The sequence below is a fragment of the Arachis ipaensis genome, chromosome B04 (genome assembly GCF_000816755.2).
Source record: "Arachis ipaensis cultivar K30076 chromosome B04, Araip1.1, whole genome shotgun sequence".
Classification (NCBI taxonomy): Eukaryota; Viridiplantae; Streptophyta; class Magnoliopsida; order Fabales; family Fabaceae; genus Arachis; species Arachis ipaensis.
In genome coordinates, this window is record NC_029788.2 from 96,250,389 (window position 1) to 96,268,574 (window position 18,186).

General features: G+C 36.2%; 1 protein-coding gene across 1 annotated transcript; it reads right to left on the reverse strand.

Annotated features, from left to right (window-relative positions):
- LOC107639497 (probable anion transporter 3, chloroplastic) lies at window positions 11,061-17,238 on the reverse strand. Its single transcript, XM_016343008.2, has 8 exons — window positions 16,481-17,238; window positions 15,622-15,848; window positions 13,684-14,032; window positions 13,532-13,576; window positions 12,948-13,094; window positions 12,336-12,473; window positions 11,836-11,869; window positions 11,061-11,729 (listed from the first exon to the last, which is right to left on the reverse strand). Exons 1-8 carry the CDS (start codon window positions 16,925-16,927, stop codon window positions 11,560-11,562), a joined length of 1,557 nt encoding a protein of 518 aa, XP_016198494.1. The 5' UTR covers window positions 16,928-17,238; the 3' UTR covers window positions 11,061-11,559.

Sequence of the window (18,186 nt, forward strand, 5' to 3'; positions counted from 1 at the left end):
GAGTTGAGCAGATAGAGGTGAGAGAAGAAAGGAGAAGAAAGAGAGAAGGAGGAGAGAAAGGGTGGTCGGCAGCGGCTCAGGGTCACCGGAATGGTGGCTGGTGGTTGCTGGAAGTGGTGGTTATGGAAGGTACTGGGGGAGAAAGAAACGTTGGAGGGAATAAGAGAAAGGGCACACGAATGGGTTAGGGTTCTCGCGTCAAGGGTTAATGAATTCAAACCCACGCGTACGCGTGGGTCACCCTTGAGTGTGAAAGAGAAAAATAAGCATCGACGCATACGCATCGTAGACGTGAACGCGTGAATGGGGAGAAAGAAAGGTGATGCGTACGCGTGGCAATAAATTGTGCTAAACGCACAGTTTTGGCACACTTTTCGCACAACTCTCTGTTCAATTTGTACTGGGGCAACATTTACATACGACGCGTGCGCGTCGGGCACGCCCACGGATGGGAGGCCAGAAATGCAAATGACGCGTACGCGTCTGGGTTGAATTGTGCCTCTAGCACACCACCCGCACGATTCCATCACAACTCTCTGTTCGTTGGATGGGAGAGCAAAATTGGCATCGACGCTCACGCGTGGCCCACGCGCACGCGTGTGTTGCTTTTTTTTTTAATGAACTAACAAGCTACCAAAATAAATCCAAATATTATTAAACTAGTAAAACCACAACTTAAACTAAATAATTCTAACTAAAAATAAAAATTCAATTTATTACCAACATAAATAAAAGATAAAATTGGAAGAGTTTACCATGGTGGGGTGTCTCCCACCTAGCACTTTTGGTTAAAGTCCTTAAGTTTGACATTTGGTGAGCTCCTTGTCATGGTGGCTTGTGCTTGAACTCATCTTGAAACTCCCACCAACACTTAGACTTCCAATAAGCTTCAACATTCCCAAGTGAAGTCACTAAGCCTTGATGAAGTTCCTCACAAGCTTTGAGCTCCCAAAGTGGATCCTCATGTATGCCGAGATTTCAAATCTTGTTTCTACACCCGTCTTCAAGTTGATCATCATGATTCCATCCGGGTGACAAGCAATCCAAATTCTCTATGAGGTACCAAACTCTTCTCTTAGACCCAACCAAATTATTACTAGTCCAACCCTTGCATCTAGCTCTTGAAATCTCAAACTTGATGAGCCTTGATTTGCAATTCCAACCACTAAACATCCTTTTCTTACGCTTCATTCCACAAAGCCTCCTAAGTTGGCCATCTGTCTCAAGAATACTATACTCAAGTGGGATAGTAAAGCGAATAGAGATAAGTTTTACCCACTCAAATGAAGGAGTAGTCGGCAACCTAGGTAGAGAAGTCTCCAATGTTCTTGACAAAGCATATTCAACTCCCGTCCAACCTTGCCAAAGGACTTTCGCTTCCACATCATTCTCAGACTCAATCAGAGAAGGGCCTTCATATTCAAGGAGTTCATTTGCGGATGTAGATTCATCACTAGGAAGACTTGATTCATGATCATCATCACTAAGGGAACTTGCTTCTTGATCTATCTCATCCAATTCTTCATAGGGAATATGCCATGGAGGTTGTGCACTAGCCTCCTTGACATTAAGTTCAAGCTTCTTGGAGGAATACTCTACAACTCTAGATTCCCATGGAGGTTCGGCATCTCCTAAGTCTTCAACCACTTCTTCCTCTTCAACTATTACGGCTTCCTCCACTTGTTCCAATACAAAGTCACGTTCCTCATTGTCCACCGGAGTTTCTAGTGTCTCCTTCATGCTACACTCTTCTATTGATTCTCCACATGTAGCCATGGGAGTACTTTGAGTGTCCAAACATTGGGAAGCTAATTGACTTACTACCTCAGTCAAGGCAGCCGTGAATTCTAGTACCTCCCTTTGCATCTCTCTTTGCCCTTGAAGAAGAACACCAAGAGTGTCATCCATTGGAGATTAATGTAGATATGAGGGTTCATTGCTTGGGAGAAAAGGTTCATGATATGAGGGTGGTTCATCATAATAAGGATGTAGCGGTTCAACACTCTCCATCTTTTCCACTTGTTGCATAACACTCTTCAGTTCCTTGTTCTCACATGGGTCGAACTTTTGATGGATGGTTGCTTGAAGTCGATCCATTGCTTTCTTGAGACGATCCTTTGACTCTTGTTCCGCTTGGCTAACATAATTAGGATCATATGTCTCTTGGATTGATGGATATGGACATGGTGTATATGGAGGTGGTGGTTCTTGGGAGTAATTGGGTTGGAATTGGGGTGGCTCTATGTATGGTTCATATGGCTCATAAGCTGGTTGGTATGATGGATATGGGTTAGGGTCATATGGAAGTGTTTGGTAAGATGAGGCTTGTGAGTATGGTGGTTCAAAGCTATGTTGAGGAGGGGGTTCATAGGCATATGGTGGGGCTTGTTGGTAACTACAAGGGGGTCCACCATAGTTATTGGATTGACATGCATCCTGGAATGGCTCTTGCTTATAGTAAATTGGAGGTGGTTGTTGCCAATAGGGTTGATCAAATCCTTGTGGCTCCTCCCATCTTTGATTGTCCCATCCTTGATGCATGTTCTCATTGTAGCTTCCATTCCCTACAACATAATTGTAACCAAACTCATAGCCAAAGGGGTGAAAATTCATAATAACAAGTGAAAATAAAAGCAAAAACTAATAAGAAATAATGAAAATAAACTCCTAAAACTAGAAACAACTACAAAGAAACAAAAAAGTAAATTTATTCACAATATTCACAATAACCAATAATAAGGCACACATTTGCAATTTCCCCGCCAACAGTGCCAAAAATTTGATGGGGGAAAAATGTCGGTAACAAATTTCACAAAAATGAACGCGTTGTAAGCATAGTTCTAAACCGACAATTAAACCTCAATCAAATTAAAATTGTTTGTCACTTAAGCAAACCCAATAAAATTAACCGAAGTATTTAAACCACGGGTCTTCTCTCAAGGAATTGCAGGAAAGTGTAGTTATTATTGGTTAGGGGAAAGTATATTTTTTTGGACTTTGAAATAAGGAACAAGTAATGTAAATAATAAGGAAATAAAATAACAACTAAGAAAAGTCCTAACAAGGATTGATAATTGGAATTCCTATCCCCATTATCATAGTCACTTATGATGGTAATTGTCTTTTTGCTCTCACTTAGTCAACCTCTAACAATTGAAGATAACTCAAGTGAGAAATTCAACTTGAGTTCATAAATCCTAATCAAAGACTAGAAGTTAGTGAAGCACAAGCCAACTAGCAACTTTCAATCACCAACCAACAAGAGAGTTTTGATAACTCAAGAGTCCCCAAATTATTCAATCCAAGCTAAGAACATGAAAGGCTAATTTAAAATTCAACCAAGCATTTTATCAAACAATTGGTGGGCACGAGATAAAAGCATAGAAAAATAATAGAGAATGTAAAATCTAAAACCAACAATTGCAAGCATCAATGATAACAAATAAAGGAGGAAGCAATAAACATGAAATACCTCAAATTACATTAAATAAGAAATTCAATCTAACATGAAGAGTTCATAAACTAAATTGGAGAATAAATAAATCAACAAGAGAAGATAGATAAACTAAAGTACTAGAACAAATAAGAGTAGAAGAAAACTAAATTAGAGCAAGGTAGAATTCTGAAATTGAGAAGAATAAAAGTAAAAACCCTAAGACCTAGAGAGAGGAGAGAGCCTCTTTCTCTAGAAAACTACATCTAAAACCTAAAGTTATTTGAATGAGTGTGAATGAGTGATTCCCCTTCCAGCTCCACTCTGCAGCCTCTAATCTTCACTTTCGGGCTTGGACTTGGGCCAAAAATTAAACAGCCCAAAAATCGCCCCCAGCATCTTCTTTTTAATGCAGCATGTGACGCTCTGTCACGCGTACGCGTCATCCACGCGTACGCGTCACTGCCAGCTTCTCAAAACTCCACTTTCTTGTGTTCCTTCCACTTTTGCATGTTTCCTTTCTGTCCTCTAAGCCATTCCTGCCCTATAAAACCTAAAAACACTGAACACACATATCACGGTATCGAATGGTAATAAGAGAAGATTAAAATTAGCAAATTTAAGGCCAAAGAAGCATGGTTTCAATCAAAGCACAGAATTTGGAAGGAAAATGTAAAACATGCAATTTATATACATAAGTGTGAGAATAATGGATAAAATAAGCTCAATTCAAGACAAAATAAACCGTAAAATAGCAGTTTATCAGATATTTTGTTACAATATAATTGTATTTTTTTTGTAGTGACAAAACGTGCTGCTTCTGCCGCCAATGACGACAAGCGCAGAGAAGGCGCATGATTGAGTGCGAGACGGTGACAAGACAGAGCGACAACAACCTTGAGTGCGAGACCGGAGACAGTGAGAGACCGAAGACGAGAGAACTTGAGATTGAGAGAGTAAAGTGGGCATGGATTGGGGGCTTCAAGCACACAACACAGACAGAGGAGAAAGGCGAGACGCGACTTGTGAGTACACAATATGGTGGTTCCGATGAGAGGCGCGGTGACGGAGGCGAGAGTGTGGTGGCAGTGAATCGAGGAGACAGAGAAAGAGAGCTGTGGTGGCTATCATTTTGGAAGGTGAGGTGAGAGTGAGAGAGCTAGGAGTGGGTTCAGAAAGTGAGAAATGAGTAACTATATTTTTTTTAACGTCAAATGACGTCGTTTTGGGGTGGAGTTTTTTTAGTTCTAATTATGTACCATGACTAATTTTTAAAAAAAATATATAACAATCCTAATTCATTAAAATCGTGACCATAGACTCTTTTAATTTTAGGTCACTCTTTAAAATTGTAACCATAAATTCCTTTATGTCACTCCCAAAATCTTGACTATAGATCTCTTTAGGTCACTTTTTTGTAAAACTTTGACCATAGATCCTTTTAAGTCACTCTTTAAAATCGTGAGTCATCCTCCAAAACAGTGACTATAAACTCATTTTAGGTCATCCTTTTATAAAACTATGATCATAGACCCTTTTAGGTCACTCTCCAAAACCGTGACCGTAGATCCCTTTTAAGTCACCCTTTTGTAAAACTGTGACCATAGACCATTTTAGATCACTTTTCAAAACTGTGACCACAGACCCCTTTAGATCACCCACCAAAACTGTGACCATAGACCCTTTTAGGTCACTTTTCAAAACCGTGACCATAGATCCCTTTAGGCCACCCCAGAAACCACTACCATAGACTCTTCTAGCTAGGTCATTCTTTTGTAAAACTGTGACTATAAACCCTTTTAAGTCACTCTTCAAAATCGTGACCGTAGATCCCTTTTGGTCACCCTCCAAAATCGTGACCATAGACTCTTTTAAGTCACCCTTTTTTGAAAAAAACGTGACTATAGAATCTTTTAGGTCACTCTTCAAAATTATGACCATATATCTCCTTTGGTCACCCTCCAAAAACTGTGACCATAGATCTTTTTAGGTTACTCTTCAAAATCATGAACATAGACCCCTTTTAGGTCACCTTTCTTTGAAAAATCGTGACTAGAGACCCTTTTAGGTCACTCTTTAAAACCATGATTATAGATCCCTTTAGGTCATCCTCTAAAACCATGACCATAGGTACCTTTTGGCCAACCTGTTTTTAAAATTCGTGACCATAGGTACTTTTAGACCATAAATTTTAAAAAAGCCGTGACAAAAAAAAATTTTTTAGGTCACGACCAAAAACCATAACCATAGAGGGCCTAGAGTCACAATTTATTACCGTGACTAAAAAACCACAGTCATAGATCAAAAATGTTGTAGAGACATGAGACATGTTTAAAAAATTTGTTGGCTACTATGAAGAATGAGAGGTATGTTTATAATAAGCACAACAATTTTGTACATATTGAATGTGTCATATTTTTATAAATCATTGGATTTTATTAAATGTAAATAAAAAAACTACTATAAAAGAATAGTATTAATAGACTGAATATTATTTTATAATATAAATTTTTATTAAAATATTTATAAAATATAATTTATTTAAAATATCATATATAATACATAGAGTTCTCAAGTTCAGAGGCCTCGCCGCTTTCAAGCCCCACCGTCAACAACCATCTCGAGTTTAGAAGTTGTTGGAAGTATCAATTGTTGCCTTCGACGTCGTCCCTAGCACCTAATATTAGGGGTGTGCAAAAAAACTGGTTTCACTGAACTGAATTGAAACTGAACTGAAACCATAGTTTTTATGAAAACAGTTTATTAAAAACCAGTTTTTATGGCTCAGTTTAGTTTTAAACCAAATTAAAATTGGTTTTATTTAAACTCTAAAATTAGTTTTTACATACTCTTTCTCTCTCTCCCCCCTTCCTCTCTCTCTCCTCTTTCTCCCCTCCTCTCTCCCTTCTCTTTCTCTTTCCCCTTTCTTCCTTCTCTCCCTTCTCTATCTCTCTCCCTCCTCTTTTTCTTCCTCCTTTTCTCTCTCTCTCTCTTTCTCTCTCTCTCTCTCTCTCTCCCCTTTCTCTCTCTCATTTTCCTCTCTCTTTCTCTCCCTCTCCCTTTTTGTCTCTTTCTTTTCTCTTTCTCTCTCTCCTCCTCCTCTTTTTCCCTCTCATCTCTCTCTCTCCCTCCTTTCCATCTCTTTTCCCTTTTCTTTCTCTCTCTCTCTCCTCTCCCTCCCCTCCCATCTCTCTCATTTTCCCTCTTTCTCCCCCTTCCTTCCTCTCTCTTTCTCTCTCTCTCTCTCTCTCTCTCTCTCTCCCCCTCCTTTTCCTCGCTCTCCCCTTTTCTTTCTTTCTCTCTCTCCTCTCCCTCCTCTCTCTCTCTCTCCCTCTTTCTTCCTCTCTCTCTCTCTCTCCCTCTCCTCTTTCTTTCCCTCCTCTCTCTCTCTCTTTTTCCTCTCGCTCTCTCCCTCTCTTTTTTCTCCCCTCTCCCTCGCTCCCCCTCCCTTCCCCTTCTCTCTCTCTCTCTCTCTCCCCTTTTGTTTCTCCCTCTCCTCTCCCTACTCTCTCTCCCTCCCTTCTCTATTCTTCTTTCTCTCTCTCTCTCTTTTTCCTTTTTTTTCTTTTTCTCTCCTATTTCTCTCTCTCCCCCTTTCCTTCTTTTTCTCTCCTCTTTTCTCTATTTCTTCTCCCTCCTCTCTCTCTTTCTCCTCTTTCTTCCCTTTCTTTCTCTCTTTTCTCTTTCTCTCTCAATCTTCTCTCACTCTATATCCCTCCTCTCTCTCTCCCCCTATTTTCTCTAAAATAAGAGAGAGAAGGAGAAAGAGAGAAAAACAGAAAAAAGAGGGAAGAAGGAGAGATAGGAAAAAGAGAGAGAGGAGGAAGAGGAGAGAGAGAAAGAGAGAGAAGGGAGGGGGAGAAAGAGTGCAAGAGAGAGAGAGGAAGAGAGAGAAGGAGAGAAAGTGAGAGAGAAAGAGAGAGGGAGAGAGAGAGGAGGGGAAGAGGGAAGGAGAAAGAGGGAGAGAGTGAGAGAAAGGGATAGAGGGAGAAAAGGGAGAGAGAAAGAAAGGAGAAGGGGAGAAAAAGGGGCAGGGGAGAGAGAGAGGAAGATAAGAAGAGAGAGGGGAAGGGAGAAAAGAAAAAGGGGGAGAGAGAGGGGAAGACAAAGAGAGGGAAAGGGGGAGAGAAGAGGAAGAGTGAGAGGGGAAGGAGAGAGAGAAAGGGAGAGAAGAGAGAGAGGGAGAGAAGAGGAGAAAGAGAGGAAGAGGGGAAGAAAAGAGAAAAAGAGAGAGCAGAGAGAGAGATAAAGAGAGAAGAGGGAGAAGGAGAGAGAGAGGATAAGAAAGAGAATGTAAAATCTAATTTTATATATGTTAAGAGAGAGAGAGATGGAGGGAGAGAAAGAGAGAGTGGAGGGGGAGAGGAAAGGAGAAAAGGGGGAGAGAGAGAGAGAGAGAGAGGAGAGAAAGAATGAGAGAAAGGGATAGAGAGGGAGAAAAGGGAGAGAGAGAGAGAGGGAGGGAGAGAGGAGGGGGAGAGAGAGAGAAAGACAAAGAGAGGGGAGGGAAGAAAGAGGGGAAGGGGGAGAAAGAGAGAGATGCGGGAGAGAGAGAAGGAGAGAAAAGGAGAGAGAGAGAGAGAGGAGGGGAGAGAGAAAATGTAAAAACTAATTTTATATATGTTAAAAGTTAAAACTAATTTTACCCTATAAACCAGTTTAAATTGGTTTTTTCTATTAAAAAATTTTATTTTTATGAACTGGTTTAAACTGGTGCACTGTATTGTAAACTAGTTTAAAACAAGTTTCTTATTTGACAAAGTAGTTTGGTTCAGTTTCTAAACCATTTAAAATGGTTTCAGTTTCAGTTCAGTTTATGAAAAAACTGAATCATGAACACCCCTACCTACTATCCACTCCAATCCATGCCGTCACATATTCCTCTAGATGCATCTCTAACTCAGGCTCTAGTGTCGCCTCCTTCGTCATCCCATCCATTCTTTGTTTGGCGACAGCGGGCCTTCTTTTTGTCACCGCTGTCTCCTCCTTCCTTCCTCTTTTTTCTTTCTTTTTTTTTCTCTTTTCTTCTCTCTCTGTTTTGATTTTAAAATATGTTTATGATATTGTTGTTGTTCTTGTTATAATTGTTGTTGGTAGTGGTGGATTGCAAGGAGGGATGATAACAGAGGTATGGTGGTAGGGGTGAGAGGTGGAGTTGGATTAGGAGGTAAGAGGTAGGGGCTGTAAAGAGTAGTGTTGGCTGTGGATGGGGGAGTGTGAAAGGATAAACTTAGAATGTAAAATTTTGAATGAGAACATTTTAGAAAAGTAATATTATTAAAGTTTTAGTCTCTGTCCCCAAAATTTTAGTTCCCTATATCTCCACTTTTTGAAGGTAGTGAAAGAACTTAAATTTTGTGTCTCGAAATTAAAATTTTAATTCTAATCTCTGTCCACCAAACACAACACTGAATCTCAATCTCCCAATTTTAGTCCCAATACCCTATACCAAATGTTACCTAACTTTCTTTGTCTATGTTGTATTTTGTATCGATGGACCATTAACAAATGGTGTCAATTTACAAAAATCTTACACTCTTATTAGAAAATTAACGTTCACATCATCTTTTCATTAGATCCTATAGCAAAATGATTCATGCTCAAATTACTTCTATTGGTGCTAACGAACTGTATCTCAATAGTATATATCCTCCTTTTCCATGTAAAGGTCTCAAATTTGAGACTCACCTATTGTAATCTGACAAAAAATAATATTTTCACTAGTTCTTTTTGTGAAATGTGTTTATAAAACATTAATAAAAAAATTAGATCTTACATTAAAATTTTAAAATAAATCTTAAACAAATCTTTAACTTATTTTTTCTTAAAATATTGAAGATAGTAATTATCTAAGCCAGGCAACAACCAACATAGTCCATTATTTAATATAGGCTAGTGTTCATATCCTGACCCAAAGATAAAAGCCAGGATCCAAATAAACAAATCCAATTACACAAGAAGTCCAAAAAGCCCAACAGATCCACCAAGATTGTGTTGGTTAGACACGTGGGTCAGATCGCCTGATCTGCTCGAGACATCGGTTTCACAACCCACGCCCGACCTAACTTGCATGACAAGTAATACCATGTCAAACACCATAACAGAGGTTATCCACAGCTCAGTTACCACCACAACGTGAGATAACTTCCTAGATATTAAGGAAGAAACTATCCACCATCACAAGGTGGAAAGATACATGAGTGATGGTCAAATCATTACCTACCTCTATAAATACTCTATCAAATTCAGGTATTTCTCAATCCCAATCCACTTAAACCTATCTTAAATCCTTACTAACTTAAACATCTGGGTCCGTTGTAGGTACCCCATCACCATCCACTCAAAAACATCGGACAACTTCACTCCTCTAATGAATAAATTGAAATTTCATTCAAAGGAGTCTGAACCTCACGTCTAGATCCAAACTACATTATTTTAAGATATTTTCTCAGAACAGCTAGTAATATAATATCATATGAAAACTTGAATATATTTATATTTAATTATTTATGTAGCTGAATTTCATACACAATTGTTTAACCCTAAACAACTCGTGATCTTCTCAATTCTGTGAGATTCCATATCACTTTTTCCGAACTACGAACATGGAACCACACTGCCTTGCAAATTTGAGTCTCCATGAAAACAATATCTCCTAGTAGCCATGCTCACATTCTTTTTGGTCTTCGACTCTTAGGTTCTAAAATAATTTTCTTTGAGAATTGAACCAAATCAATTCAAGTTATGTTTCTTACAGATTTTTTAATTATTGAGTTAGAATTGATTTTATGTCAATTATTTTATATAAAAAGAAGTGGCCCAACAAATATTTATAATACGCATAAATTTTAAATGCAATTTTTATAAATGCTAATATAATAAAAAAATAAAAAATACTTTGTACACATAAAAAATTAGTTACCAAATATATATATATATATAAGAAAATTTAGTTCAAGTCCTTCCAAATCTTCTTATTTATTTAAATTCCATTTTGATTGTTTTCTTTAATGTTTTTTTTTTTTTAATAAAGGTAGGATTTAGAGAAGTGAAATACATTATGGATGTTAACATGGTACGTCTAATTACCTATCATCCAAGAAGTTTCAACACGAATGAGATGGTGGTGAGACCGTGGGAGAGAATGGCAAAATGGCAGTTACATCTTTGAAAATTTGAGTTGTTCTAGAACAAAATAACATTATTTTGCATTGGTAAAGACTTGCAGTATTTTGAATATTAAAAAATATTCCAATTTTAAGACTGAGGGTAAGTAACATAATGATCAAGTAGTAGCGATGGTAATCAACTTGAGTTGGAGATCACTCGTCCGATAGTATCGAAAATTTGAATCCCACTTTATGTATGCAATAACTTATTGGCTAACAACAGACCATTAAATAGAACTTAGATACATACGAATTAGTCTTTGATCTATCGAACTAAAAAATACTGTGCACAACCAAAAAGTAGTAGGGATGGTCCGATCATAAATCTTAGGTTAAACTCCATTGTCGTGGATGTAACAAAATTAAGTTGGCACATCAATTTGATATACACTTGACGCAATCCCAATGGTAACAGGGAACTGAATTTTAGTTTAAGTATTTCAGTGTAACACGTAAAATTATGCATCAAAATAGTAAATAGATTATTCATCGCATATTTTCTCGTAATCTATACAAGAACGTAAACTATATTATTGATACACACCAACCATATTCATCCTATCACTTTCTAAACAACCTAAAACTATATACACATTATCCACACACACGTCACAATTTTTGGTTCATTTAAAAAATTTATGAAAATATAAAGAAGAAACCTACACTTTATTCGTTTCATTTTAGAACTACTAAATACGTGACGAATCTCATTTTAAGATAATAAACTATATAAATAAAAAAATGATCTTCATTCATTTCTTTCTCCTAGTAGATCACCCCCCAATTTTGAAACCAATGATTTTCTCCTTCGGCTTTTATCGGGATGCAAAGATGTGGAAAATTTCCCCACAAAACGTGCCGTTATTAAATGCTGTCACGTTCATGAGAATTTGAACTTGGAAATCTTCTAAGATTCAGATTCTCAAATGTGAAAACATTTCAGAATGAATAAGAAACTCACAAAACTTGGTCGCCTGTAGCAAAAAGATTCCAAAAAATGGTTGTGACAAAATAAAGAGCTGCTGTTAAAGTTAAGAAAGCCTGAAATGAACCCAGCCACTGTACAAAATAACCGGTTCCAATTGTGCTTATGATAGCTGCTAAAGTCCCAGCTGAATTTGATATTCCTGTAGTAATAAATTATTATAAGCAAAAAGAAAATGTTAAAATAAAATGAAAAAAAAAGTATTCCCTATAAATATAATACATTATTTGATTAAATAAATCCATTACCATGTAGTATTCCTGCATACTGAGGAGCAATATCCTGACCATATACAAATGTGAAAATTGTGAGGTTCTGGTGTAACCAATGTAACTTGTAATTTGGGTAATGTTATGGCAAAAACATTCATGCAGTTATTTTTATGTGAAGTTGATAGTTGAAAACTGTTAAATGATTTAACAAGTTTAGAATTTGATTAAATTGTCATCAAACCGATATAACTATCAACTTCACGGGAACACAACTGTACGTGAATCTTCACTTAATGTTATATGAAGAGAGCATTTACTACACATCATGACAATATACTCTCGTTCACTATTATATGGGATTAACACCCAAACCAAATGGAACTTACACCGCATGGAACGATGGATATAAGGACTATGTCAACATCGTGTTAACACAAACATTGCGTACAGATAACATCTCTCTTCTAAGTTTGCATCAAATATGATAAGTATGCTTTTCTTAAAGGGTATGTTGAAATTTTGAGAGTTGAACTTACTTGTATATTTAGCATAAAGCCGGCCTGGCTGAAAGAACTCAAGCTCAGAGCCGCAGTCATGAGAGTGGCAGCAGTTGTTGGTGAATTGGCATAATATAGGCACAGTAAGGTCACTGCTGGCCCAATGAATCCAATGGTCTGTAAGTAACAAAAAGTATTCATGGTTCAAAGTTCAAACTCGGGCTAATGGTGCACATTCATGCCCTTAGATAATATAATACTTCAGATATATATTAGTACTAAAAATCAACATGAATGAGGAAATAGTCTTGTTGGTTAATAATATGAATTTGAACCCCCAAACACTTACTTAAGCAGACGAATGAGTTGGTTACTCGACCAACTCAAGTTAGTTCACGATGTACTTTATTGATTTAGGGGTAGATTGATATTTACTTCCACACTATAGAGGCGAACTCGCTTTAAATGTGCTTATCGGACTTTTCCCCTTCCCTCCAAAATTCCGACTCGTAAATGCACCATTATTGTTTCAAAGTGAACATATATATTTTCCTTTCAATTTTTGTTTTCACAGCTAGGTAATAGGCATAGCAATTCAAATGGTCAGAAACATCCTTTGGCATGATGGTGCCGATGAAAAAGGTAAATTACCTGCATGACCTTCCTGACAAATGTTGTGGGGTACCCTTTGTTGATTAAGGAGTCTGATATAGAACCAGCAAGATAGCCTGAAATGGCCATTGTTGCCCATGGAACTGCACTAAACCAAGCTGCTTGCTTCAAATTCACATTATATACCTGCAGAAATTATAAATAAGAAAAAGAGTCATTATTGAAAGTTCCATGCTTCATTTGTCTATATAAATTACTTCTGCTCAAGTTCAATCCAACACTCAAAAAGGGAACTAAACAAAACCAAAAAAAAGGGGGGGAGAAAGAAATATTCAATTGCAGTGTTCATGTGACCTTCAAAGTTGCTAACTAAACAAGAATACAACCAAGCACCTGAGTTGACTTTGTTATTGTAGATAAATAATGTCAACTTTAGGCAGAATTAAATTAATTTGACATGCTCAGAACATGGCATACTTAGTGCGATGAGTAAACAAGAAGGATCTATAGCTACTTAATTCATAAGTAATCTCCATTTGATTATTCAAACAACATAAGAAGCAGAATAAAAAAACCCTTTCATTAATATAACTATGTCAAGATCAAATTGAGAAAGTACTTACGCTTTTGAAATAAACTGGCATCCATGAGAGAAGAACAAAGTAGCCCTGCAAATTAAGCAACGGTTTAAAACAATCAGCAATGTTATTCGAAATCGAGTTCATAATAGCAAGCGAATCTTGATTCTTATCATCCAAAGGCAAGTAGAACTCACCCAATTGTTAGTTGCATTGGCAAATATGATAGCCCATGATGGTAATTTCGATAGTAGAAGGCGTAGTGGAGGAAACTGGCTGCTTTTCTTGGGAGAAGCTGCTTTTCCAGCTTGTATCAATCTTAGCTCTGATATGCTGATGAAATTACTTTCTTGAGGATCATCTGTAACTCGATACGCCCATGTTGTCGCCCAGAGCAACCCAAGAGAGGAGAATAAGATAAAAGGACCGGAGATTCCGATAGTGGACAACATAATTGGTGTGAGCAACAAGCCTATGACATTGCCAAGATGAAATCCAGCCATTGAAATTCCAACTGCACTCGCCCTCTCATTACTTGGGAACCAACTAAAATATATATGAAGATAAAGATCAGAATTGACTTTTCAGAGAACTAAGCTTTGCATGCATTCCCAACAACAATAAGAGAAGCTATGTTTCGTCGATATTCACCACGGGAACAACTAACTCTTGTCCTATTGGATTAGGTCGATTACATGGATTACAAAGTAAATCACCACTTTAATCCTTGAAAAACTGAAATGCTAATAAGCAATAAGAGCTAACTAAGCTCATGGTTTCTTAAAGATGTAATTCGTTTGACAAATTACCCCAAACTCACATAAGAAAATAAGCAATGCCAACGGAAATAAAATCAAGATGACATTTTGGGGGAAATGTGTTAAACTGAGTATATCTTTCAGGTACCACAAGCTTGTTTAGTTCTTTTATAAGCTAATTGTGTGTTTCAATCTTTCAAATTCTGAATTTGTGGTTTATTCTAAATATGATAATAAAGTAAAACAGTTTTACATGTACATTCCGTTACGTCATGTTCGTAAAAATAACTCTCTTTTACATTGATCGCGTAAATGGTCACCCGAAAAAACAGATAAAATCAGACAACTATGTGAAATGTTTTACACTGCATCAACTAGGGATGGCAATGCCACCTGAACTCGCGGGTAGCCACCCTGTCCCTACCCGCTGGGGCGGGTAATTACCCATCCCGCACTGGGGCAGGTTTTTAGCGGGGCGGATTCTTGAGAGGGCCCCGGTATATATAATATATATATTTTTAATATATAATATATGTAACATATATAAAATAATTAGTAAAATGATTAATAATATTATATCATATATAAATTTTTATTTTAATTTATGTTATGTATGTAAATGGTGGTTATATAATTTTTAAAATTTTATTTTATTTGTTGGATTTAATAATTATAGGGGCAGGTAGGGGCGGGACGGGTACCCGCAGGAGCGGATTAGGGTTTAACATTTTACTACCCGCGGGTAGGGCGGGGCGGGTTTCATGCGGGTTTTTTGTAGGGCGGGGCGAAATTGGGTAGAGCAAAAACCCGCTCCTACCCGCCCCGTTGCCACCCCTAGTAAAGGCTTGGTTTGGTAAAGCTTTTACTTTTTGAAAGTAACTTATGAAAGCTGTCTTTTAAAAGACAACTTTTTAAAAGCCGCAACGCGTTTGGTAAAATCACGTTAAAAACAGCTTTTAATAAGCACAAGCACTGAGAAATATATGACTATTTCAATGGCAATATAACGGCGGAAAATATGTGTGGGAAAATAAATGAAATTTGGTGTTAATAATTAATAATGATAATTTTGAATATTTATTATATTAGATTTTTTTTTTAATTTTGATAAGCACAAACCAACTTTAAAAAGCACCCATAACTTTTAAAAGCCGCAAACACAAGTACTTGACCTTTTTAATTTACCCAAAATGAGGTACTTGTGTTTTTAAAAAGCACAAGCACCTCTTCAAAAAGCTTTACCAAACCCAACCTAAGTAATACCTAATCGTCCAAGAACAAGAATGGTTTGAAAAACTCGAGCACTTCATTTCCCTAGTGTTAAATAAAGGCATAACTACAATGCCTACATGTTCAATACAAGTTTTGAGGAATCACCTTGACATGAGAGTGCTCATGGATGGAAGTGCCACTCCTTCAGCTAGGCCGAAGAAGGCGCGAATTGCCAATAAGCTTGTTGTGGAGTGGTTGGCTGCCAAAGGGGTAAGAAGAGTTGCCAGAGACCACAAAAGAACACCCCATGCCAGCACCCTTTTCCCTCCATACCTGTCCACCAAAGCTCCTCCAACCACAGAGGAGAATATGTATCCCCACAAGAATGATGACTGGTAATTGCATACATAAGGCATCAATCTTCATGTTAGTGAATAATCCACCAAAACCAAAACAAAAACATCTTAGATTGCTTGGAAAGAAATTACTTATGTTCAAGAAAATATTTCAATTTTTTTCCCTAAAGAAGTAGAATCTGTATATATGTTAATAATAAATATAGATGATATGATTCCTTTTCAAATATAAAAGTATTTTCTTTTGCAGTCCAAGATTACATTTATATGATAGCTCTGTATGCCTGCTTTGTCCTCATGTTCACTAAATCATGATCAGAATTCAGAACCAAACCAAATAAATAAAAAAAGGAAGTCAGATTTGACTTTAAAAGAAATCATTTATATTGTACCTACAAAATAAAATGAAATAATTTTTTGTTTAAAAAATTATCATCAGTATCCAAGAAATATAAATTAATAATAAAGATACATTATATGATATGATTTGATTCCTTTTTCAAATAAACAAATATTTTCTTTTTGCAGTCCTAGGATGGCTTTTTGTGCCTGCTTTTGTCCTCTGATTCATGAATCATCATCATCAAAATTTCTTTCTTTTTGGATTCATCTGAGTTGGTGTATATTTTATAAACATAAAATATTATTTCGGGAAACAAAATATGTACCTGAACAATGCCAAGAAAAGAACTTGACCATCCATATTTTGAAGCAAGAGGAACAACCGCCACAGACATAACAACCCTGTCAGCATTACAAAGACACATAACACATGCCACCAAACTCACCACCTTAAACCTCTCTGGTATCCTAACACCTTCTTCTTTGGCTCTTTTTCCAATGAACATGCCTCCATCTATTCCCTCTGCAGTGCACCTCACATTGGTACTGGTACTCCTCCACTGTTGATGTTCTTGTTCTTTCCTTTTCTTGCTCTCCAAATTCTCTGTTCTTCTCCATCCTTTCAGTGCCAAAGATGGGATTTTGGATTCAAATCCCAACTTGGTCCTTCTAAAACTCAAATGGGGTGCCAAGGAACAAGAAGAAGATGGAGAAAAATGGAACCTCCTTGTGGCGGACATAGATGAAGGAGCTAAATTTATGTTAGCAGCCATTCTTGAAGGGAAAATGAAAATAGAGAATGGTTCCAAAGAGAAGTGAGTTACAGTTTTACAAAGTCATTTAATTTGGAAAAATATGTGAAATCATAATGGAAGAAAGAGATTGTTTGTAGGGAACACGGTTGTAATGATTTGCAAAGTATAATAAAAGGGTTAGGTTGGTGGGGAATGAGTATAGTGCATTTGCACAACAACCCCCCAAGAATTGCAAGTGAAGAAAGAAAAGAAAGAAAAATTTATGTTAATAGTTAATATTGTTTTGGTTTTGGTTTTGGTTTAATATAGTATGGGGGTTGGTGAGAAAATGAAAGAGGTTGAGATAGTGAGGGTTGGTGCAATTTTGTAAGCCAAGTGTGGAAGGGTAGTTTGGGACTTTCCAGTATGGAAGTAAGTACACACTTGACGTGGCACCACGTGTGCGGGAGGGGTTCTATCTAATGCCATTGTTGACGAGTATTTGAATTTTTTAAATTTTAAATTTTATTTTAAAAAATAAATATTCCATTTTTTATGTTTCATAAATTTGATTTTATTCATTAAATTTAAAAAAAATAAAAATAAAAGATAAATAAATAACGTGAAAGAGGAAAAGTATGTTTTCTGTAAAATAAATAATCTTTTTCCGTATCATGGAATTAATCTTTTACTTATTCAAAAAAGATTGATTAAAGTTTTATAAGTAGAAAAGTTTGTAATTATGAGATTTAGTTTCCAATTAAATTTTTTAATTAATGGCGGTTAATGCACTTTTATTTATTCAAAAAATATATAATGATAATAAATATGAAAATAGTTAAAATATTATTTATTTTATATTCTAATTAAAATATTTTTGTGTTCAAATTTTAAAAATATAAAAAATCATTTTTGTATAAATATAATATATCTAGTGGCAGATGAAAGATGAAGTAATTGTATATTTGGAACTAATATAAATCAAAATAATTACCTTTTAGGGTAAAAAAGTAAATAATTTAATAATTTAAAATTTAAATTACTTTTTTGGTAGAAACTCATTAGAAAGTTCTTTAGCATAACAATAATTTACCAAAATTTATTATTTTTCAAACTTTATTAATATAAGACTTAATCTCAAATACAATTAATCTAAAAATATTAAATAGCTTTGACTTTTCTATTAAAATGTGTATTATATTGAATAATTACATGTCAAATATTTCTTACTAATATAGTATATAATTATATTATCATATAAAAATTGTTACACTAAATTTATATTGTCAGAGTAAAAG